At 36.9% G+C, this 24,059-nt stretch overlaps 3 protein-coding genes across 13 annotated transcripts in view; 2 read left to right on the top strand and 1 right to left on the bottom strand.

Moving 5' to 3' along the window:
- Positions 1-8,712, top strand: part of LOC139962176 (prestin-like) — a 25,615-nt gene extending 16,903 nt beyond the window's left edge. For 2 of the 4 annotated variants that reach the window (XM_071962148.1, XM_071962149.1), the window contains exons 12-16: positions 366-539; positions 1,849-1,971; positions 3,009-3,044; positions 5,306-5,600; positions 6,277-8,712. In XM_071962148.1, the coding sequence (XP_071818249.1) occupies positions 366-539; positions 1,849-1,971; positions 3,009-3,044; positions 5,306-5,600; positions 6,277-6,374 (726 nt within the window). In that variant the 3' untranslated portion in view covers positions 6,375-8,712. The remainder of the gene's footprint in view (positions 1-365; positions 540-1,848; positions 1,972-3,008; positions 3,045-5,305; positions 5,601-6,276) is intronic. The other 2 variants (XM_071962150.1, XM_071962151.1) reach the window with 2 other exon arrangements.
- LOC139962177 (transmembrane protein 187-like) lies at positions 8,076-11,965 on the bottom strand. Of its 2 annotated transcripts, none has more exons than XM_071962152.1 (2): positions 11,758-11,965; positions 8,076-10,615 (listed from the first exon to the last, which is right to left on the bottom strand). In XM_071962152.1, the coding sequence occupies exon 2, from the start codon at positions 10,557-10,559 to the stop codon at positions 9,744-9,746; it is 816 nt and encodes a 271-aa protein (XP_071818253.1). In that variant the 5' UTR covers positions 10,560-10,615; positions 11,758-11,965; the 3' UTR covers positions 8,076-9,743. The 2 variants fall into 2 exon arrangements, with proteins under 2 accessions (XP_071818253.1, XP_071818254.1); XM_071962153.1 differs by having other exon boundaries at positions 11,656-11,965.
- A 394-nt stretch (positions 11,966-12,359) lies between these two features.
- LOC139962175 (voltage-dependent calcium channel subunit alpha-2/delta-1-like) overlaps positions 12,360-24,059 on the top strand; it is a 71,489-nt gene continuing 59,789 nt past the window's right edge. For 3 of the 7 annotated variants that reach the window (XM_071962141.1, XM_071962140.1, XM_071962139.1), the window contains exons 1-5: positions 12,360-12,671; positions 13,892-13,973; positions 21,369-21,479; positions 22,100-22,159; positions 23,329-23,461. In XM_071962141.1, coding sequence (XP_071818242.1) covers positions 12,559-12,671; positions 13,892-13,973; positions 21,369-21,479; positions 22,100-22,159; positions 23,329-23,461 — 499 coding nt within the window. In that variant the 5' untranslated portion in view covers positions 12,360-12,558. The remainder of the gene's footprint in view (positions 12,672-13,891; positions 13,974-21,368; positions 21,480-22,099; positions 22,160-23,328; positions 23,462-24,059) is intronic. The other 4 variants (XM_071962143.1, XM_071962145.1, XM_071962142.1 and 1 more) reach the window with 2 other exon arrangements.

The following is a 24,059-nucleotide window of genomic DNA, read 5'->3' on the forward strand; positions in this document are numbered from 1 at the left end:
TCTGATTCTCAATGGCTTATTCTTGTCATGGTTTTGCAGCTATTTCAGCCATCCCCTTACAGGCTGTTGCTATGGAGACTTATCAGGTCACAATTTTATACTTTATTGGTAGTACTTTTTTTTCATTTGGTTAATCGTTTGACACAATGTAGGGAGTGGGGGGGGGTTGGGTGGGGAGGGGACTGCAACCTGCAAATTTGGATGATTCTTAGTTGGTGGTGGGGGAGGGGTGGGAGTGGGGAGGGAAGGGGGATGTAAACAGCAAGTTTGAATGTTATTTTTAGAGATTTATGTGGGTCAGAATGTCTTGATTTACAAGGGGATTCAAATTTGCTAGTAATTTTATCATAATATTTTGGTTTCAGCTTGTGTGGGTTGTAACCTTTTCAGCAGTGATCATCCTGGGTGTTGCGGAAGGTCTGTTCCTCTCTCTGGTGTTCTCCTTCTTTGTTTTGGTATTGAGAGTTCAGTTCCCTGGTTACAAACTGGAAGGCAAAATCAATGGATCAGAACTATTCCTAGACCAAGAATCATACAAGGTAAAACTGTCGAGTGTCCAGACGGCTGTCGAATTCCTATATTGGCCTCGTTTTAATGATATATGTTAAATCGTTCTCTCGCCTTCTTTAAGCTTAAAATCTGCAATTTTGAAATCATTTTTGTTCCATTTCTTGATTCTAAAAATCCCATGAGAAATACAGTTCATTCACTCTCGTATTCTCAGTTTAAATTATTGAAGTAGAATGTTACCAAAAATGTTTTTTTTCTTTTTTCTTAATGCATTATGCAAAGTGTCTGTGCAAGAAAATGTTTAGATTGGAATGGAATCATAACGTAATCACTAGTTGCAACATCAGACCATGTAACCTACCTACTAACACCTCTCCCCAAATTTCAAACGATTTTTCACTCATACGTATGCTAGTACACTGTTCTGTTTCAAAGTTTGAAGTTTTTTTCTGTTATGACCTAACATGGTTCAGTCAGCAGATCATCAGTCTGTTTGATTTAAAAAAAACAACAAATCACTTTTGCGAGAAGTTATCGTGCAAATATGAGCAGGCTTTCATTGCCTATATCTGGTATGAAGGTGTTGAAGAACTATTCCTAGACTGGGTTTTGGCCTTTTCAAATCCTTCTCAAGAATCGTTTTCATGTAGGAAGAAGCATCAACAGTGATAGATACAAATTCCATAACCAAGAGGTTTTACTGGTGTGACAATTTTGGTGTCCTAGTCGCAGTACTGACTATAAACTATAGTCCCAAAGTTCTATAAAATAATTTGATGTGAGTTAGCTAGTGTGAAGGAAGTATTAACTTCACTGCTTTGCTTATCTGTCTCATCCCAACATTCACACATTTGTCCTTAGCCTAAAAGAATTAGTAATGCTTTAGCACTGCACCACCTCTGTTGACTCACTTCCTCCTCCTCCTCCTCCTCCTCGTGCCAAATTTACCACCCTGAAGTCATAGAATTTGTATTTCTAGCATAGATTTGTCGACTGCATGTAGAGACACTGCTGGTACTTGTCTTTTCTCAGAAATTTCTGAGCATGGAAGAGATTTAAATTCGATATGACATCACCTACGATATACTGAGGAATCTTTCGGGCCGAAGCTCGTTTTCTTGTTACTTTTTGAATATAAAACAGGTGATATTAATGCTCAGTACTATTGTAGTTTTTTGGTCTCACATATTGTGAAGCAGGTTAGCCACATTGTCACCAAATTATCCCCGAACCCATGGCATGAACTGTTTGTTAGGGGAGAGAGGTTCGGTTACGAGCACTCGCAGCTTTTCTTTGATGTTCTTTACCTTTCTTCATTTTTCATGTTGGTTTCTACAGGTTGATGTTTCTCCGAAATGCATTGTCTTTCATATGGAGACCTCCTTGTGTTACTTGAACGCTGCTAAGTTTAAGGCTAGGCTGATGGATCATCTGATGTCCTTTCGGATGCAAGATTTGGAGGTTGGTGTCAATCGTTTTGGTCATTTTAGGATGTCACCGATGCTGTGAGAAGCATCCATTTTGTATAGTTATCCAAGGAACATGGTCGGGTATTTCATGGACTATTTTTGTGATGTAACTGGGCATTCAAGCATGTTATCCCTTGCTGGTCACCCCACTTGTGAGAATTCATTTGAATGAGTTTAAACTCTTCTCTAACGGTTTAGAAAATGAAAACATCGTAAAAACGTAATCCCTGTTAACCTGCTTCGTTATTTTCACTCAAACCTTATTCCATGGGGTGTGATCTACTAATGTCTTTAAAAATAGTCACCACAATGCAGTATCATTCTTCAGTATGCTTCCAAAAGTATGAGGAGGGACTCAACAAATGGGCGACCAGGATTTTGTGGTGGGTCATGAGCTTTGTTACAGAAAACAAACATTTGATTGGTAAACAAATTCAATGTTTCTGAAGGAATCTGTCTGTAAAAGTGGCCCTCCCTGTCGTACAATGATTTGTCAGAACTACAAGTTTTGATAGTTGTGTGTGTGCTAGTGTTGTTTACTGATTTTCAGTCAATCTTCAATCAAATCAATCAATTGGTAGTATAATCATCAATCGATCAATCAATCCATTTTTGGCTTTATCAAAATATGGGGTGCAGCTAGACTAACAAAATCACAACATTGATTGCCAAGAACAAAGTTTGGGGAGCAGGGTGCTACAGTATTGTTGTATTGTGCCCCTGATTGTTTATCAGCTGGTAACAGGGTTGGGGGGTGGGGGGGGGTGGCAAGAAGCAGGATGATAGGAGAGTGTTGCAAACTTTTGTTTTCTTATGTTTGATTACTGTTTTCGGTGAATTATCTGTGCAAGAACATGTTAGGAACGGAGTGACATACTTGTTTAGTAACCAACAAATGACTTAAAAAGTAGACTTTCTATCATTAAAACAAAGAGATCAAACTATTGTATGCACAATCCTTGATGATCGTAAAGTTTACATCAATGTATCTGGCATGCTTTGGAATGTCTTCTTTTCAACTCATTGCAGAAGCTGGATTCCAATGACCAGGAAGAAGCAAGTTTGGTGATAGCTTTTGTTTATAAAAATGCTACATCATGAATATTTATGAATACATTAATATTTTTAATCATGCATGAAATCCATAGAGCACATGTGTTGTACACAAGCTTGAACCATTTTGCAGATAGCAGTCTGTAATTTATTTTATAGACTCATTCTATGCTTGTCTCTTGTGACTTTAATCCTGCCCTAAAAATTGTGTGTCATATATATATTAGTTGGCCTTTTGAATCATGGGTGACCATGCATGCTTAAAGTGGAACGGTCATTACTTTCGATGAGACCTAAGCCTGACCTTGATGCTACTCCAATTTCCCATATCTTGGATGTACTTGAAGAGCTATAGTCGTACAACTGACCCCAGTGCACCAAACCACCGATGATTGCTTGTGACGACCGAACTGTTTTTTGCTTGATAAAGACTGGTGCTCCTTTAGGTCACATGGAAAATGACTTCCTCATGGTCGGTTTCATTGCTGAAAGTCGGCAGTTTTAATTGTGAAATGCTGCACACTGACGAATGCCACTCTGCTAAATGCTACATGTGGAGCCTCCCCAACTGTATCCCAACACCACTTAAAACTGGCAAAATCATGCTCTACTATGTGGTCTTAAACATACACACAACCCTCTGTCCACGAGTCCACACATTGCAACAGTCAACTTGAGTGGGGTCACATTCAGGAGGGCAGTGTGCCCAGGCCCACATAAGAGGCAACTCACCTATAGCTTTATAAGTTTGATGAAATCTCATCGGATCTTGAAGTATGGCAGACAGAATACTATTGAATGCCTTGCATATCCGTGCCATGTATTGAGGTACCTATGTGGACCTGAATTTGTGTAAAGATTAAAAGAGGAACAGAAGTTTGTTGACATAAACCACTTTTAACGGTATGGAGTTTCATGACCAGCTATGATGTCAGAGCATAGTAGTCCAGAGTTTATTTAGATTTTTGCCTCAGGCTTGTCACACCCTACCTTTCAATTTTTAGCTGATTTTACAATATTGCTCATTGAATCCATAATCAAGAGCCTTTTTTTCATTCCATGCCAAAGGCAAAAGGAATCTAAGCAACCATGGTGATGGTGGGTGTGTGATACTTTGTAAACCATTTTTGACTCAAAAAGCTAATTTGGGATTAACTTCACACCTGGTATATTGATGCAGCTTTATGGGTAGAAGAACCTTATTGTTATCTGCAGTGTTCAAAGGTCATTGAGGTCAAAGTCTGAGAACCTTTGTTAACACAATAACTTCAAATCAAAGCTTGGATAGACTTCAGACTCTGAATTGGTCTTGGAACAAGAACCCTCTTATTTTTCATAGAGGTCAAAGGTAATTTAATGTCACCAGAGGCCCAAGGCTGAAAACATCGTAAACTCCATGACTTACAGAGCAAAGTAACAATGAACTTCATGTTTGGAATGTGGATACCTTAGTAAGTAGAAGAACCCTTTAAAGGCAATAGAATCTGTGTGATAGTAATGGCATGTGGCTGTGTGTGTAGATGTAACACCTTAGCTTGCGAACTCAAAATGCAGATTAGCTTGGCATGAAGTTCATAACATATTTAGATGCCCCATATCGAGTTCTCAGCTGCTTTCATTATTAGTGGAGGTCAAAAGGTCATTTGAAGTCACCAGAGGCCAAAATATGAATCCCTTGTTAGGCAAGTTTAACTCAACAATTACAACTTTAGCACATCCCATTGTTGGGTTGAGGTTCTACTTTTTCTACTTTTCTACTTTTTAGTAGTAGGTTGTTTGGGATAACCAGTGGTTGAAATCTAAAAACCTTTGTAAACCAAGCAATCTCAATATAGCTGGACTAGTCCAGCTTTGATGCATTTCATATGTGAATGCCTCATAATGAGTTCTTGGCTTGGATTTCATATGTCATAGGAGGTCACCAGTAATCAAAATCTGAAAGTTGTTTAATGAATTTAGTCAACAACGACAGCTTTTGTGTGCTTTTTTTTTCCTTTTGCTTGCTTGCTTGAATTCAAAGGCATTTTTGCAGCACATTGGCTTGTGATGTTTGGCAGGGATCATACAGTTAGTCGTGAAATGTATCGCTGCAGAAACCACGTACATCATGACATGCCGCAGTGCATCATCTTACACCAGTTCAGTCGATACTACCTACATACAAAAGATAAAAGGGTTGCTATGACAACACAGTGTGTGATAAAGTGCCGAAATGTAAACAAATGGAGAAAAAGATGTGACAGTTCTTCCTTTCCTTCTTCACTCTTGGACAGCTTGTCACAACCACAGCATCGCACACTGCTGGCGATATAGGAGGAGAGGTCAATAGAAACACAGACAAAGAAGTGGAAACCAATGGTGCATCCATCAGTGTCAAAAACAGTCAACTCCAGCCTGCTACAGAAGAGGGGACACCCTCTCAGCAGGGCGTGGGCATCAGGGGGAGGGTAGTCCTCATCAACTGTAGCAGTTTTAGCTTTGTTGATCTCGACGGCGCTGGCGTCCTTGCTGCCGTCATCAACGAGTGCAAAATGGAAGATGCAAAAGTGCTGCTTGCTGGATGTTCTGGTAAGGAAGCAAATCCTACTTTTAATTCGTAGAGTAGAAGGGGATGATGGGTGGGGGTGGAGGTGGGTGTCGTGGCCTATACAAATGGCATGACCAGTAGTTCACCATATTTAAGCCACCAGCCCAGGCATACGTGTAGTCAATGGGTCATAATCGTACAGTGTGGTCTGATCAGAATCTTCTCATGGCAATGATGTTTTCTTATAGACTGAGTTGAGGTGCAAACTTAGTTTTGATATGTTGCAGACCATTAGAAGACACTGCTATGAGTCCATGTAGTATTGCTTTACCGCTTTAAATGTTTGTGTATGACAGTGGTACCTTGTACTCAACTGTTAAAATGGGGAGAATATGCTACCAGAAAAAATACATTCCAAATTAAAGGTTGATTTGTGTGGACTCTTGCTATCCTACTCTATACAAACTTAGCTGGTTGGAAATCCTGACAAGATCTCATTTGCAGTGAGCTTTTAATTGGTGAACACTTGGTAGACACTGGTTTCCTTTTCCAGATGTAAGCACTGATGTTTATGCCAAGCAACAAGGGTGATAAATATCTTTCATACCTCCTTCCCCATTTAAACCAAACTAGATTAATATTGTTTTAACATTTATCTGTGATGCTCTTGGCTGTGTAGCTTATGTCGTTATAATATTTCCCCCCCTTATCCAACAGAAAGTGTACGCAAGATTCTCCTAGCCAGTGGTCATTTTGACGCTCTGACAGATATCTTCTATCCTTCCCTTGTGGATGCTTACACCTCCCAGTTTTGAGAAACATCTGCTGCATTGTATATATCTTCTAAGACTACGTGTGGTGGAATCGATGTTACCCTTGCCTACAGAGTTTTTGTGAGATTGGTAGAAGATAGCCACCGATCTACAAATTGGAAGGATTCTAGAGAACTTTCATTGGAATGTTATTCCTGCTCCCTGGTTCTCTTGAGATCAGGGGCTGACTGCAGCTACTGGCTCATTGATCCAACCGACATTGCCGGGGCTTTTGACACGAGTGGATCATGTGATGCCTCAGATGAAAACTGGCATCCTTCATGACCGATAGTTTTGGACCCTGCTGGCACCAGTCATGAGCCATTAAGCTTGGAGGTCAATCTTCCCTTGCTCTGGATAATAGAGCATAGCCCACCGATCTTAAAATGCTGAAGGATTAGTAGTCAATGTGGATAATTTAATTTAATTGTTTCTAGTTTCTAAAAGTGAAGCAAGCTGGCAAAGCTTCACATACACCACCATTTTCTTTAGTATTTTCTGGAGAGAGAGGCTGTCTTTCTTCTCAGCATCAATTATGATACCAAGTGCCTTTGATGTATATTTTACCTGAGACCAATTATTCAAGAACTTGTAATCAGTATAGTTTTGTGGAGAATACCACCACATTTTAATATCATGTATCTTTCTTTTCCTTTGCTCTTCTTGATGATGCCTAGAAAGCCTAGTACATTAATGTAATACCTTGTCATAGTGTTGGATATCAGTTACACCTCAAGCAGATGTCAACAGTGTTGGTTATCACAGCGTCTTAGGACTTTCCACAGCTGTCGCTGCTTGGAAGGATACTGCACCTTGATTGTAAAGTAGTTACTTAAAAATTATGTCTTTCATTCATGGATTCTCCTTATAAGTGTCAGAGGTCTCTCTTCAAGAACGTGCCCTGTATGAAATTCGTATGCACTTTGATTACTCTTATCCCGGTAGGCCAAGAACAACTTCTTGCTTTTATATCCTTGGACAAACTTTACCCACTGCTCGGTGCAATAAACAAGTGTGAAAAGGGGGGGGGGGGAAGGAACTGCAATATATATAAAGTAATGTCCATTATTGTTAAATCTTAAACGTAAGGTATGCAAGTATGAAACAGAATTGATATTGAAAGGAAATACTTGGATTTGATGCAAATCATTACAGATGAGGCAACCATCACTAAATACTTGATATATTGATTATATTTGAAATATATTTTGTAAAGTTAAATGTAAAGTAATCATATTCATTGCACAAAAGTACTTTCAAAAACATTAAAATTTACTCTCTTTTTTCCCCTTTACTTAACAAAACATCTTAGGAAAATCTATTATTTTGAATTATAAATGAAAGGAACATAGGAATTTAGTTGTAACCATAGTTGTTGCTGTATAAGTACTTCTATGCATAATTTATGTTGAGTTCTATGCACAAATATTAATAATGTACTTATTTCATGCATTAAGTATTATGATTATTATTACTGAAAGGAAGTACTTGGATTTAATGCAAACCATGAGAGATGAGGCAACATCACTTAGTACCTGATATTATAAGTTAAATGTAAAGTAATGATACTCATTGCACAAAAGTATTTTCAAAAACATTAAAATCTATGCTCTTTTTCCCCCTTTACTTAACAAAACACTTGGAAAATCAATTATTTTAAACTATAAATGAAACAAACTTTCAGGGTTTCTTTATTTTTGTTTATTTAGTTGTAACCAAAGTTGTTGCTGCATAGGTACTTCTATGCATACTTTATGTGGAGTTTTATGCACGAATATTAATAATGTACTTATTTCATGCATTAACTATGATTATTATTATTATCAAGGAAATACTTGGATTTGATGCAAACCATTAGAGATGAGGCAACCATCACTAAATACTTGATATTTTGATTATATTTGAATTACATTTTGTAAAGTTAAATGTAAAGTAATGATATTCATTGCACAAAAGTATTTTCAAAAACATTAAAATCTACTCTGTTTTCCCCCTTTACTTAACAAAAAATCTTAGGAAAATCTATTTTTTTAAATGATAAATGAAAGGAACTGACAGGGTTTCTTTGTTTTATTTTATATTTAGTTGTAACCAAAATTATTGCTTCTATGCATAGTTTATGATGAGTTCTATGCACAAATATTAGTACTGAACTTATTTCATGCATTAAGTGTATTATTGCATGATACAGCCTGGCTGTATTTATGGGACAATGCATCATTTGGTTGGTAGAAGGATGAAACTGAAATAAGGAGTATTTTTTTAAATCAATATGTTGAGAATTATTTTCTCCTTTTGAATAATTCACCACTACCCACAAATAAAAGTCTTTCAAATAATGGTATCTTGTGTTAGTGTGTACTCATTGTCTGGTGAATACATTAACCCCCTAGTAAACTTTACAATGAGTGGGTGCACTGAGTGGCATATTCTAGGGGTTGTGGGAGGGGGGACTGGGGTAGGAGGGGTGGAGGTTACAGGGCGGTCAGTACTTCCTAATAAGTACAATTTTTGCCTTCAGTATCTATTAAGCATTCATTCAATGATTGTCACCCATATCCTCCCTCACTCTTCATTCCATATTGCTGATTGGCTAAATTCAAGGCTTGATGCAGAGGAGACCTGGGTAGATATCCTCTGTCTGTTTATCATGTACAACAAGCTATATAATGCAAAACATTTACGAACTTGTGACACATCCTATCACAGTTACCCTGAAACTAGGACCATTGCATCTTGATCATACAGTAAAGTGGAAGTAATGTTTCCATAGCTATTCAGTATTCGAGATATTCACTTTAGGTGCTAAATCTCTGGAAAGCTCCTTTAAGGCTGACTTGATGATGAAGTCCGCTCCTCAGTGCAGGCCTAAATGTTATTGTTAATCCTTTGTTTTATTTAAAGTTTAATTACTCAACCAAACCATATTCTTTTAACTTTATATGAACAAGAGAGCACCCCCAGGTGACTCTCAACACCAACTATCCTTGTCAAATTTGTATTGTATCTTGAACATGAAAGTTAAGGGTATAAAAGTCTTTTATTTTCCTATTGATTTTTTTTTGTTAAGTCCTGCAATTTGGCCTTAAAGGAGCATTCCAGAGATTAAGCATAACTTACAGTCAAAGTGAATATCTCCAAAACCGGAAAAGCATTTGGAAACATAAACATTGCGCCAATTTTCTGTTTTTTCTTGGACTATGAAATATCACAACAATTCTTACTAAGATCATAGTTGAAGTCTCTGTGTAGTCAATCTACCATATCTTCACTTTGTGACAAGCACCTATCAATCATATATAGCTTGGAACATTGTAGTTTGGTCTTCACGCCCTTAATATGACTGAAGGGTGACTTGTTACAATGATCTGACTAAACAGTCTTTGAGTCTTGACTCATGTGAACAAAGAGCATTACTGTAAAATGTATCTGCAGAAAATCGCATATTTTGGACCAGAAATGACCAGTCAATTCTTGGAATATGGCAAATCTAGCAAGATGGAAATCTGCCAGTTTTAAGAACACAAATCCACAGCAATTAAATATAACTGAGCAAAATAAAATGAACCTTCTTTGATTAAAGTGAAGAGAGAGAACTCTGCAACCGTTGTAGACAGCTATAACCATGTGCACACCTAACGCCACTTCAAACCCAAACTTGTGAAGCAAGGTTAAATTGTAGCTCAGGATAGAAGCTAACACAATGCAAATTGTAGTCTTGGCATTCCAGCCACTTTGTATCTTTTGACTCCAAACGATGGTCCAGGAAAAGAATGGCAAGGTGTACCACTGATCAAGAACAGACCAAACGTAAGACTGAGTCACGATCCTGGAATACTGTACCATGCCGTAGATGCATGACATTGATGCAAAGACTGACATGAGGTACAGGTCTTCATGTTTACGACTGGTGACTGGATTAACGGCAAACGCCACTCTGTAGAGCCAGAGAGATCCGACCAGTAAATAACCAATGTTTACCAGAGTATTCGCAGGCATCCGAATCCACGAGGGGAACTTAAAAGGGCCAAGAGTAGAGTTTGCTCTCTCAGCATAGTGTTCGTATCCAAGATCAACAGACACATTCTTGTATATGCCAAGGTAGACTGGTATTGCCATGGTTACTGCCGCCAAGGCAACATGACACAGAGCTGTGGCTACGAGACTGCCCCGCGATGAAAACTTCATCTTCCGGTTTCAAACGATCAGTCGTGTGGTACAACAAAGTGAGAAATGTAGATCTCCTGGGGAATGATAGACAACATAGCAGTCAACATCAGATAGAAACACATGTACTGAAAAACTTACGTAGTAAATTTCAGAATGATAATGGAGAGGAAAGAAGTTTTAACACATATAAATTACTGTGTAGATGATAATGAAAAATATTCATTGTTGAGCCCTACACAGTTAATGACAACTTGTACTTGTATTTTGCAGATGAGGACTTAATTTATGCATAAGATCCAAGTAATCAATATCCTCTATAATCAATATCTTCTAAATTGTGTACCAGTTGTGGAAATACTGTCACTCTCTTACAGTAATAACATATCATTATGTATGGCTTGACCATCTGGACGATGTTTTTCTTAGCAAGAAGAGAGATGATTTGTGTTTACTAACATCAGTAAAATCTTTGCATGTATAATAACTTCATGAGAACATGAAAGTTTGCTGTTCTTTATTGTGCCCAGTCTTGAATGTACATAACTTAAATGGATGAATCTTGCTTTTTATTCCTCAAATTGGATATAAACTTTCAGAAATGTTTCCTTTCATTATCGTATTAGGAGAAGACTTTATATTCTTTTATTATCTTTATGTAACACCGACATATCAACTGATCATAATTCTGTGGAAGCTTGCTATGCATGAATGATCATATATTCTTCTGTACGCTATACAATATATCCCAGGGCTATATCCACAAAACACAAGCAACAAACTTTCCACAGGTTAGGGCATGGGGACAGTAGGTTACATGCTTAACACCAACAGGCAGTTACATTATTTAGTTAACTCAGTTATACAACTTTAGCTTAGTGGAATCATTAAGTTGGGGGGTTTCAGTCCTGGCTAATGACATGCACTGATGTTACAATCACAACAGAGTAGACTAGTCTGTTATGGGACTCTACACAGCCTTACTGCGACTGGCTAGGCTTTGCAGTCCCCACAGGCGTCAAGTACGTCGGCTGCTTTACAATTTTTATATTTATTGTATCTAGGGTCCCTAATAAACCAATATATAGGCCTAGTATAGCTAGCCAACGTACTTTACCTGCTATAGGCTACATCCTAAGTGGGCTGTTTACTACTAGCCTACTACTAGTGTTAGGGCTGTCGGTTTTCCTTTTCTTATAGAATCCTTTACGTTTCTCACCTGAACTTAACTTTAGTCGCAATCAAAACTGCTTGATATTGGACCCCCAAAATGTCTTCTTTTTGAAGGACTTTGCTAGACAGACTGCCACTAACAGAGGCCTTACGTTTCAAACGAGAAAGATACCCTCTTTTTTAAGATGTGTTGGGGAAAGTCCCTTTCTAAAGTAAGCGAGGTCTCGCTGAAATAGTTAATAGCGTCCTCACTTTTGTAATAACAGCGATTATTATTATGCATATATGTCTCATGGTATAAGACCGCAAAGTTTCTCAATACAATATCGATTGAAATTATTTTCGGCTTAATTTTGACGAATTTTTGGGTGTCCCCTATTGCCCCCCGCAATGTTAGATTGATAAAAGTTCCTCAGCCCACATATTTGGTACCATAGTAACATTCATAAGCTCACTGTGAGGATACGCTGTTTGTGGCATACGCTACATACGACACGGTATATGATATCGAAGGTTCTGCCACACTGTACTAAGCAGACCGTCTGCTAATTAATCGAGTTTGAGCGAATAATCTTTGGGTCAGAGTGACTGTGCTGTGTGACTGTACTGTGCGCGTGTGTAGTGTGGTTGCTGTACTGTGTTGGACTCCGTCATATACATATCGAAATAAGCTCGTAGGCCAACAGTTCGACCGACTGTGTAGCCTAGTGAACTTGTTCTGAAACTGGTGTCGGACGAAGTAAAAAACTCTTCTGTACTAAATACGGGATCGTTTAAGTTTTAGGGCAGCTAAAGGTAACCGGAATTGTTGATTACAGTTTTTTGGACAAAACTTGTTCTTTCAATCATGACGATCGACAGGAGGAAATGTAGAATGCTGTGTGTATTCATCTTCATCTGCTTGAATACCATTCCCGTGAATATCATGTGCCAAGAAGACTTGTTGCCATCTGTATCTCTGTAAGTATTTCGTTTGCCATGAATGCGAATTAGATAATATATATGGAAAGATGCCTTGACGTAATTCAGATGGGTGGATCTGGTTTCGAAAGGCAATGTCTAATGTGTTTTGATATCATCTAGGCTATAGGCCTAGCCTAACGTATTCCCTAGTAAATGCCTATGAGTGACTGTTACTGGTGCTAGAACTTGTACTATAGTCTCTTGAAACCTACTTAGCCTAGACCTAGTCTTAGTTTGACCACAGGTGCTCCCAATCCCATGTTTGCTAGGCCTTCACAGTATTTAAAGAACAGACCAGAAGCTGTCGGCAATGTTTGGTGATCCCCAAAATCCTGATTTACCAAATTATTAATGGGCAAGTCTGCCTTTAATACTAGAACTTGGAAGAGAAAAGGTGATTTGGAAGTTATTACTTTGCTACCTATTACTACTGCCATGGTTATAGCGAAATATCAATATACGTCACCAAGAAGACTAAAAACTTTCTCTTAATTTTGGACAAGAAAATCACAGACTCTCTGGGTGCCTAGTAGTGGGCCTAGAAAAGTAGCTACACTAGATCAAGCTCTCTACAGCAAGGAGGTGAATTTTGCATTATTGATGCTTCTGAAATTTGGAAGTAGCATTAACACTTATTCCAAGACACATCATAGACAAGAGTTAGCCCTGACACTATGCTTCTAAGTTCTAGCCCTTGTCATTGTTAGCCTACAAACCTTCAGTAGTACTACTGCATTTGGCAAGAATGATTGACTCAATCAGAGAACCCAAACTAGTAAAACAATCTAGGTCAAGGCTAGTAATCTAATATTGCTGTGATTCAATGCCATTAATGTTTAACAGTATAGAAAACATGCATACATACATTGTAAATTATAAAATGCTAGAAAATCAACGATAACACCGCCAAGGCATCATCCCCCCCCCCCCGGTACCATTACGTTCACGAACATGCTGATAATTTGCACAAGTGTTAAGGGAATAATTTAGTGTTCAAATTTTGTGTAACAGCTTTGAAGGCTCTGAATTTGATCTCTTATAAAATAGTATGGTTCCTGACATGTTAAATAGAAACAAACACTGTTATGTACATCATTGGACTTGTATGTATAGCAATTTGACCATTTTACATAGCATCCTGCGACCCAATACGGGATAAATTATTCCCCGGTTTATATGCTAAACATGATGATCATTGCATTTTCTTTTCTATCTAGGCTCGAAAGTTGGTCTCAAAATATCAGCAATCATCTCATCGATCTCTTGGACACCAGTACTCACTTTCAGGAACTGAAACAGGTTTGGTTTGGCTTTTTTCTTTTAAAAGTGCTAAAGTGTATGAATGTTTTTCTTTGAGTTTTTTTAACATAATATTCTCATAGCTAGTTGACTTTGGTGTCTAATCAGTACTCTGTATCGTTTATCCTCGGTATCGTTTAAACCTCAAGAAATCTTTTCGATTTGTCCATTTTTGCAATGAAGAAATAAGTATCAAAATGATTGAATGATTTAGTTGTGAGTATCTAACTTCTTGTGTTATAATATAGCAATATTTTACACAATATACAAAATGTCTAAAAGTCTGCAATTTATAAACTGGAATTGTCATGATAAATTCTTCAAACACCATGATATTCATACACATAGGCTAGCTACTGTATAGAACTAAGTAATTGACATGTTTGCCCATTGTATGTATAGAATACATGCCCAAAAGATCTGAATAATCCATTAAATAATAGTAGAAAGCTGCTGAACAGGTACATGCAACTTTTAGTCTATTGTTTGATCTGAAGACATGTCCATGCAGTCCATACTTAGTGACTTGTCTATTTATTGTTCTACAGTACTTTGAGACAAAGTCTTTTCTTACTTTCATAAGTAACTATAGTGCCTCCTGTTTTACACATGCATGATGCCAGTATAAGTGCAGCCAAGCAATGCACACCTCAGATTATATTAAGTACCTGCAGCTTTGCTGTTACACATCTTGTAGCTCAGTATACCTGCAACTTGCCACCGTTTCACATAACAAAGAGTATACTGTATCTATAATGTACATACAGCGTGGTTTACTTGTTTCATACCCTCACACTCACAGTGTGTAACTGAAGCTTGCTATCTGTACAGTATGTATAGAGCCTAAGTTGATAAATGCACACTAAGTACTGCAATATGTTGGATATCTCCCTGCTGGTAGTTAAGGTTCTGTATGTTTTGCTACTGTATCTGTTAAAGAGACTCATACATGTGCAGAACAAGTCTTGTCAATTTCCTGAGCCCTCCTTTCTTACCAATCTGCTATGTACATCTGATTCAGGTTCGCTAACAAATTTGCGGCCCTCACAGGGAATGTTACGTTTGATTAAATTTTAAAAATGGTGTTAACTGCAACACTTTGGTACATTTTCAATTTAAAAATGAGAACAGCTAATATATTCAAAGCTTTAGCCAATGGATACGTACTTTATATTCTATACATAGAAAAAAAAAAAAAATCACCATTTCAGCTATTAGTTTTATATATGGTTAAAGTGCATACATTTTAAAACCATGAACTTTGTGATTTACTATAATATTACACCAGCCTCATTTATCATGAGTGAATTGACACACATCTACATTGTAAACAATTGGCAGGTCAAGATCCAGTTCATTAACTTTTAGGAGAATATAAGGCTTTAATCTACTGTTAGAACAAGCACATAGAAAACAAGATGGCAATCAATGGAGTTGCAGATCTCAACACTTCTCAGATGGAATGGATCTATACTGAACTTTGACCTCGACCCTACATAGAACTATTTTAAATATTTGCTATTATTCTCTACATATTTTGCGGTTTAATTTTTTCCAACATACTGACAATAAGAAAATGGCTAAAACATTTTAACTACTAACCACCTGGTACATATGTGGTAATTGATTGTTGGGGGGGGGGGGGGGGAGTGGGCGGGTGGTGCTTCTAGATAAGGGTTATTATAATTATAAAACAAAACAGCCATAAGGATTACATAAGTAAAACCATACTTCAAGTTTCAAGTTTATTTTCCACTTTCCATATATATAAACAGTAACAGAGTCAATGAGTAATTTACTCACTGTAAACGCGCTCACACGATGTGTTGTTTGTGTATTGTTACGAAGTGTGCGTCATGCAAAGTTGCAGTGCTACTGCGCGTGTGCGTGTTTGTGCGAGTGTGCGTGAGTATGTGTTTGAAATTTGTTGTTTTCGTTGGTTCTGTCTTTACGGTCATATGAGTTCAGTCGATATCAAGAACGTATTGAAGCAAGAAGTATTTTCCAGTGTTAAACCAAAGATTTTATTTACCAGATTGACAGATTAGCAGATTGACAGATTAGAAGATTAACAGATTAGCAGATTACCAGATATCATAGCTAATAAACCACGAATCGACTCAACATTACATCTGCGTTGAATAATCTTTGGATTACAGGAATACGGAATAAAGAAATCTTTATTGATTTACACTCACATTATGATGAAATAACAATAAACAAAGTACAAAACATGCTATAATAGAAGTGGAGGAACCAGAAGTAGTAGAAACTTTTCGAGTCTGGACCCTTAACAAACAAAAAGAAAATTTCAAAAATCACTTGCAAAACCATTGTCATAGAATTTATATTGTGGGACAGAAGTATCGTCACAACAGCAAAACTTGCATCACATTTTGTTGTGATATATATTTTTAATACTGAACCTGGAGGTGACCCACCCCTCAGTGATTCTATAGTTGGGGATCATGGTCTCAAGTTTGTATGTACATGTTTTGGTTTGAACCATTTATATTATCAATGTTTTATGTGAATTTGTAGAAGTGCTTGAAACGTAAAATTGAAGGAATTGATTGTCTACTGTATTAGCTGTGTGTATACTGAAGAGCAATACTCGGGGTACAACACTGGGATTTAACTCTTTATTAAGAGTGAATAAAATATCATCACTCTTTAGAAGGAGTCAAAGTGTACACTCTAAATAAGAGTGTACATTGACTCTTTGTTTAAGAGTGAAAATTTACACTCTTAACTTTCAAGTGTTTTTTTTTCACTCTTGTTATACAGTTAGGGCCGCCCCTAATCCCCAATTCAGCTAACAGTGAAATTGAAGAAGTTTTTCACTCCAAGTGATTTAGAGAGTTTTGCAGCAATTTATGGTCAAGAGATATTACATTCTAGTGGTTCTATCATACACTTGTATATTTGTATTGCACATATATGGGGATACATATGTACACTGTAGTATTCTTCCTTCACTTATCATCAAATATTCCAAAATTGGCTTCATTTTCCTTCCCCGTCACTTCTTCTAAAATTAGGAAATAAGGGCAGAGGTGTGATACGAGAGTCAGCTCCAGCGACCAGCTGAAAAAGAAGGAATTTTTCACATATGAGTGAGCATTATAAGCTAGAAATTTGAAGTCTGAGGGTAATTGATTTATACAGCAACTAGAGCTCACGGTATAATGCCAGTTTTAAGTCAGTTATGAAGAATTGTACATGTTCTGAAAATACCACTTTGTGTGCAGATATAATTTTACATTGTGAGCTGTGTAATTCTTTTGCAACCAAAGCCTGCATTTGATCAAATATAGAACCTATTCATAAACAAACGTAATAAAAAACGAAAAAAATAAAGAAGAAGAATATCATTCAAATTTAAATAAAAATAAGAGCAGTGGTTTAATTTTTCAAGCTTAATGACCTATAATTCCTATAGCCTCTAGAAGCACTCTTCATTCTCCGCCCATTTTCCTCCTAAAGAAAACAATAATAACAAGTTTTTTGGGTCCTCGTTTTGCAGTACGTAGGTCTTTCATATAAAAATTGTTTGACTGCCCCAAAGACCAGAATTGTGTTGTAAGTTGTAACACATTTTTTGTTTTTGACAGTGATTGATTCTGTATCAATTTGCATTTTATTTTAAATTGATGAGAGAATTTTTTATTTATAATTTGTATAAAAAGTTAAAACACTGGCCTAAGCACCATTCTCCTCCCCTTTTCCCTCTAAATGAAAGCAATAATCACAAATTTTTTTTTCTTTGATGCCAGTTCTCATATAATAAATTGTATGACTTATGAAGACCAGAAATGTACTATAACATATTTTTGCTATTGATTGATTCTGCTTCAAGTTGCAATTTTTTTATAAGACTGATGACCAAAAAAAATATGAATTTGGCTAAAATGTGAATTTGTGACTAAAAAATGAAACTAACAAATTTGTTGATATGTGAAAATTGTTTGTCTATGAAAATAAATGCATTTTCTCATGTAAGGAATAAGTATTAAAATAATCACCAAATTTGTATTTTAGCTCCTGTAAGCTGACTACAGGTAGTGGGATTGAACTGGTAATCAAACTGAATGTCTAATTAAATATCAATTATTTGTCTATCCCATTTAATTTTGATCCTCCAGACATGTTTACTTATATTATAAGTACTACATACCAACTCACAAGCAACTTTGAACATCTTCAACATGTATGACTCGCACTTCACATCAACGGACAGTATAAAATTTGACAAGTCCAGCTAAATGAACTGCTGTGGATCAAGTTTAGAAATAAATATTCACCAAATGCAATGATAGTAGCTGTTTTAACAATTTCTCTTTGCTCCAATCACAATTTGCATGAATCTTGATATGACATGTCATCGTGGAAATTTGTCTAAGGTCTGAACAGTTTCATCCCTATATATGTAGATACTGTTGGGAATGGTTTAGAATTATCATACGATTAATTTCCTTAGCAATTTCATGCATAAGCAGCAGAGCTCTTACCCTCGTTGAGAAATTTTCATAAACAGTCCCATAATTATGTTAAAGATCAGCTCCGAAAATGTGTCAATCGAATCTTTCTACAATGTGGGTGACAGTTCATAATCATAAATCATAATCAGTGTGGGTGACAGTAAATCATCATATGAAAGAAAGATCACAGAACCCATCAATATGTTTGCATTTGAAGGTTTATGTATAAAGGGTACCTGTAAATCATACAGATCATCTGTTGGTTGCTGTAGTAGCTCTGGGTACCAGTGTATCATCTGCTGCTTAAAACAACAAGGTTTCTTCGTTTATTGTCTTATGTGTGTAGACCCTATTGTTTTATCAGACAAAAGTATGCACGGAATGTCGGCGAGGAGAAATTCAAGAACGAGCCACATTGTAACATGATTGAGCTTGCCTCCTGACAACACTTAATTAATAGTGGACGCTTTCTCGATCTTGCATGCATCTTTCTAACGCAAGGGTTAATTTATGATGGGTCTGTGTTGTACATAGGCCTAATTGTTTTACATGAAGTAAATTGTACAGTAGGACAACAAAACTGCAATAAATTGTATTTGATGCATTTTGAAATGTCACTTTACTTCGTTCACATGCAGAAACATGGCATTAATAAGGGGCATGGATATTGAGTTTCTAGCCTATTTGAGTATAATATACTGATGATGGTTGATTAGTTGGGACTCCATCATATTGGCAATTACTTGTGAGGACCATTCAAGCCCTGTCCCCCCCCCCCCAACCCCCAACTTCTTTTTTACACTTCATCACTGGCTCACAGCATGTTGTACAGAAATTGATTGCCTTTATATCATTTTACATAGCTTCGACTTTGTCAGCTATATACATAACAGTACTGTATGCATATAAACCCATACATGTGTGCACTGTACATGACACTACTCAAATGATATTTACAAATTTTTCATAAAAACTTTCATTTTGTAGCATTTATGTGAAGTATATATATTGATTTATTTCACCTTTTTGTGAATTAAGAGTTTGGTTCCATGCCCAATCAATATAAAGCACAATAGCCCCTGAACAGATGGTGCTGAGGTAAAACTCCCATCAGCATCATTCTTAGAACTAGTATTGTTCGATACAGATGACAAGCGCCTACAGTGGAATTACGACCTTCCTTACCGGTTTTGAACCTCTGGACATACAATCAGCGTCCATAGCCTAGTTGTTGGGGTGTCCACATGTAAAGCAGGAGGCCCGGGTTCGAATATATGAATGTGTGTAATAAGTGGCATTCAGCGAATTCTAGTACCATCAATACTTAAACCATATGCTGCCATATTTTGCCTGATTAGTCATTATGGCATCTATGGCATATTGTGTTTTTTATACCACTTACTGTAACCTACAGTATCATGTATAAATAATCTGCACGTTGCTGATCATGGTATGAATGAATTATGGTACCATCAATACTTTATATACTTGCAATACATCACCCACATATATGCTGTCTCATAGACTCATTAACCTACACTTTATGGTTATATTTTACAATGTAAGTTACAATGGAACAGTTTCATATATACAGTACACATGTCACATAGCACCTTGCAATGATACATGTGCACTTTTACTGTACCTGTAGCATATCTGTATATATTGTGAACTGTTGATTAGATTACTGTTGGTAAGATGCTGACATAAGTTATTAAAAATGATCAGTCTTGGATCAGTGGTTGTCATTTAACCTTGTACAGTCCACGTCCAAGTCAATATAACCGTTCAATATAATTTCATTTCTCGTAATATTACAGCCAAATTCTGTCTTTATATTGAACTCTCGGGAAAGACTGTGCATATAAAAGATGCCATTAGTTTTGAAAGGACATGTACTGTACAGTAGTAGAGTAGTCATTTTCTTGTGCACAGTGAGATGCTGTGCATGGTAGTGTCTGTACTAGGGATACAAATTATGTTATGGAAGAGAGAACATGCTATCCAGACCAGGGTGGTAATTAAAACTGAATTAAACAACATAGGTTTAGTGATGCACAGCGATACTCTATCTATGCAGGGACTGTAAATTGAGACAGTGATACTCTGTAAATGTGTTCATTCATGTGTGCGCATCAGCCGGATAAATACATGTAATTACATGCAGCCATTTCAAACTAAAATAATAAAATGAGAACAAATAAAAATTAAAAGGGATGAGAAAACTGAAGGAAAGAGAAAGTAAAGGCTGACAGAGTAAACAATTTGTTACTGTAGCAGAACCTTAATAAATATTATAACTTAAACCTACAGTATAATTCTAACAGAATCATGTTTTCTTTATTAAAAATTGTAATTTATAATACGGATGTACAGGTGTGTAAACAAATCGTAAGCTATTAACAGACACAGTGAATCTGAAACTCATAGTGATCTATATATAGTTGTGTTTCTAACATGAATGGGCATGTAATATGTATATATAAATATATATCACCATGAGGTAAAAACAGTTAGTTTCATCAGTTAAACTGTATATACAGTAGTTATTTGACTCAGGTAGAGTAATACATGTATATACCAAAGAAGAAGACAGGGAATAAACAGTGCAGGACCTTAGGCAAGGGTCGTGCGTGTATACCAGAAATGTTTCGATAATAAATAAGTAAAACCACCCTCCACCTCCACCCCCCTCCCACTCCCCCTCCCCTCCCCTCCCCCCTCATTATGTCAGTCTAGATTTCACCAGCTCTGTCTTAATTCTCCCAGTCTTCCGTTCCCTCCTCGTTACTCTAAGCTAATTGTGCCTCGATAAGCACACTCCCGGATCGAAGCATCATCATCATCATGGCAACATGTAATCATGATGACACTGTGACATCCTCTTCTCTTTTTTTCTTTTCATAATTTTAAGAACTACGAGACTTCTAGCTATACAACGGAGGAGATCAATGGAGGCACGCTCCTGGAGGAAGTGGCTAGTGCCTGGGAGGAGATGTTAGAACTGAAGATGGAAGCTGTCAAGGTAAGAAGCAGTGGCTCTTGCCAAGGTGCAACCCCGCCACTGGTACCTCCCAAATATAAGTCCCCCCCAGTAAAAACAAAACATTATAAGGCAGTAAGATACTCAACATTTTTACTTCTATGGATCATAATTTACTTTAACATGTTGACCTTCAAACTTCTGTTGGAAATTAGGAAAACTGTAGAGCTTCATTGGGGCGGGTGGGGTTGGGGAGGGGGGGGGGCTACATCTTAAATTGTACTAAGCTCTCTATAGGTACAGTGTATATATGTGAGTGCAATAACTCTACAATTAATTATCTCTGTTATTAAGACCATTCTGTGATGCTTGTTAGTTCTCATGATTTTTTCACTACATGATCAATATTCTCATAAATTCAAGTAGGTTGAAATGTTTATAACCTAGATCTTATATTTGTGGGCTGAGAGAGGGAGGGGTTGGGCAGGGTGAGGGGGGGGTGGGGCATATGAAAGGGAGTGGGAGTAGAAGATCCTGCCACAATAGTAGTGTGTTGCCCTCTATAATGTTACTTACATGAATTACCAGACATTTACATATACCAGGTTTTTTTTCTCTTTCTCTGTTTGAAATAAATGATTTTTTGTTGTTGTTATTTTCAGAATATTGTTGAAAATCTGGAGGAATCATCTAAACACTATGAGTACGATCCCAATATTGAGGTACTGCACCACGTAATCTACTTTTGTTACATCTGTCTAGGTGTATTTAATTGTCTATGTATGTTGGCATCGTTATTGTAATGTATGTGTATTCATGTCAAGCTATTTTCATATAGATGCATAAGTTAAAGAAACAGTATAATGAAGCGAGGAGAGGACAGGATCATTACAGTATGGTGTAGTGAAAGTTCTGATCCAAAGCGTGGAGATATAACATTTTAAGATTTGGTCAAAAAATCCTTATTATTTCAATGTTATTGTTTCAATCTTATTTGGATATGTATCATACCAGCTGGCAGTATAGTTTAATTTGCATATTTAGCTTAATTGTTGAGGTTCAACCAAATCTTTTATAGGTTCTACAAATCTTTTCAATCAATTTGGCACCCATTGCCCTTAGTTCGTTAAGAGTCTTACAACTAGATATATATTGATGAAATTGAATTCAGCCTTTCATTACAAGTGTACATGGAAGGCTTACAGTACACATGCAAGCTGTCCATGTGTAGATAATGATAATAACAATAATCAGAAGTTATTTTTACGACGCTTAAGCCATCAAGAATGTGGGAGAAACCTGCAACCTGGCTTATAGATTAACAACATACACGTCGGGTGGCTTCCCATTCACCATTTTAACTCAAATTTTTGGCAATTTAGACAGTTATTTCATATGGGAAAACCGTAGATTGCTCTTGGATGATAAATTCACCTTACTATGTCCCGGCCGGGAATTGAACCCGGAACCTCTCGCTAAGCCTAAGCCTCAGTGCTTCAAATGCCACAGCCTATATCCACTCTGCCACAGTACCGGTGTAGATAATAATACTAAGGATGTATAACAATATTTGAGAAAGTAACAACTCAAATTTATCCACTTATAGGAGAACCTTTCGATAATGGTCGTTGTAGCATTTATATACAGCTTGCTTCGGAAGACAACATTAAGTCCTATGTGAACAAGCCGAGACACGGGCAATCCCTTCAAAGGATTACGTTTCTGTGAGACAATAACAATTAGGTTGGCCTCTGTTCCGAGCATTTCCAGGGTTATGCAAAAATGAATTGTGTAAATGATAAAGGGCTATCAAGTTAAATAATTATTTGAAAATAAATGAACACATCTTTATTAATAATGATATGGATTTCTGTCTTATGATATATTGCAGCCGAAGAACGTGACTTTCAAGAATTCCAAAAACTTCACAGACGACATCGTGGTGGAGTACAATGAACTGTTTCGTTCCTTAGTCAACACCAGCTTTAGTTCAATCCAGATACCCACAGACATCTTTGAAGAGGGTGAGAAGCAATTTGATTGGTCCAAACTGGCATAATTTAAAACTGTCATGTGTTGGCGGGGTGCCGGTCTGCACCCCAGCGAACTCTGTTGGACTAGCTGGTTTTGGGCCGTAGGTCTGTAGTTATTAATTAATTACATCGGATAAGCTATGTTTCAAACATGGAAGGTCAATTTGATATAATGCATCCTTTAATCAAGGTTAGGATTTTAAACTGTCATTTTACGAGCAATTAAAAGGAAATGCAAAGGTTTTACTGGACAGAGATTCTACAAGACATAACCTTCTCGGTAGTTTTGTCACCGGCTGGTACGGTATTAATTCTAATCACACAGCAGATGTTTGCACACATTGGGCATTATAAATCAATAACTGTCATCATAATAAAGCAATGCACAGACTGAATATAACTTAGATAATTAGATTATTATTGACAAATGAAACAATATTTTTCCAGTACGATTGCAAAATGACCTACTTAAATCCCTGAAAAAAACTGAGCTTGCAAATTAAGTTCTGGTCTGTGTTTTGTTGTTGTCAGCTTGCGACATGTTTGGGTATTAAAGGTAACTCATGTTAGCTAGCTTATCACAAAGTTG

Source organism: Apostichopus japonicus, chromosome 20 (genome assembly GCF_037975245.1).
Source record: "Apostichopus japonicus isolate 1M-3 chromosome 20, ASM3797524v1, whole genome shotgun sequence".
NCBI classification, from domain to species: Eukaryota; Metazoa; Echinodermata; class Holothuroidea; order Aspidochirotida; family Stichopodidae; genus Apostichopus; species Apostichopus japonicus.

Coding starts and splice junctions, on each gene's coding strand:
- LOC139962177 (XM_071962152.1), bottom strand. CDS start 10,559: ATGAAGTTTTCATCGCGGGGCAGTCTCGTAGCCACAGCTCTGTGTCAT.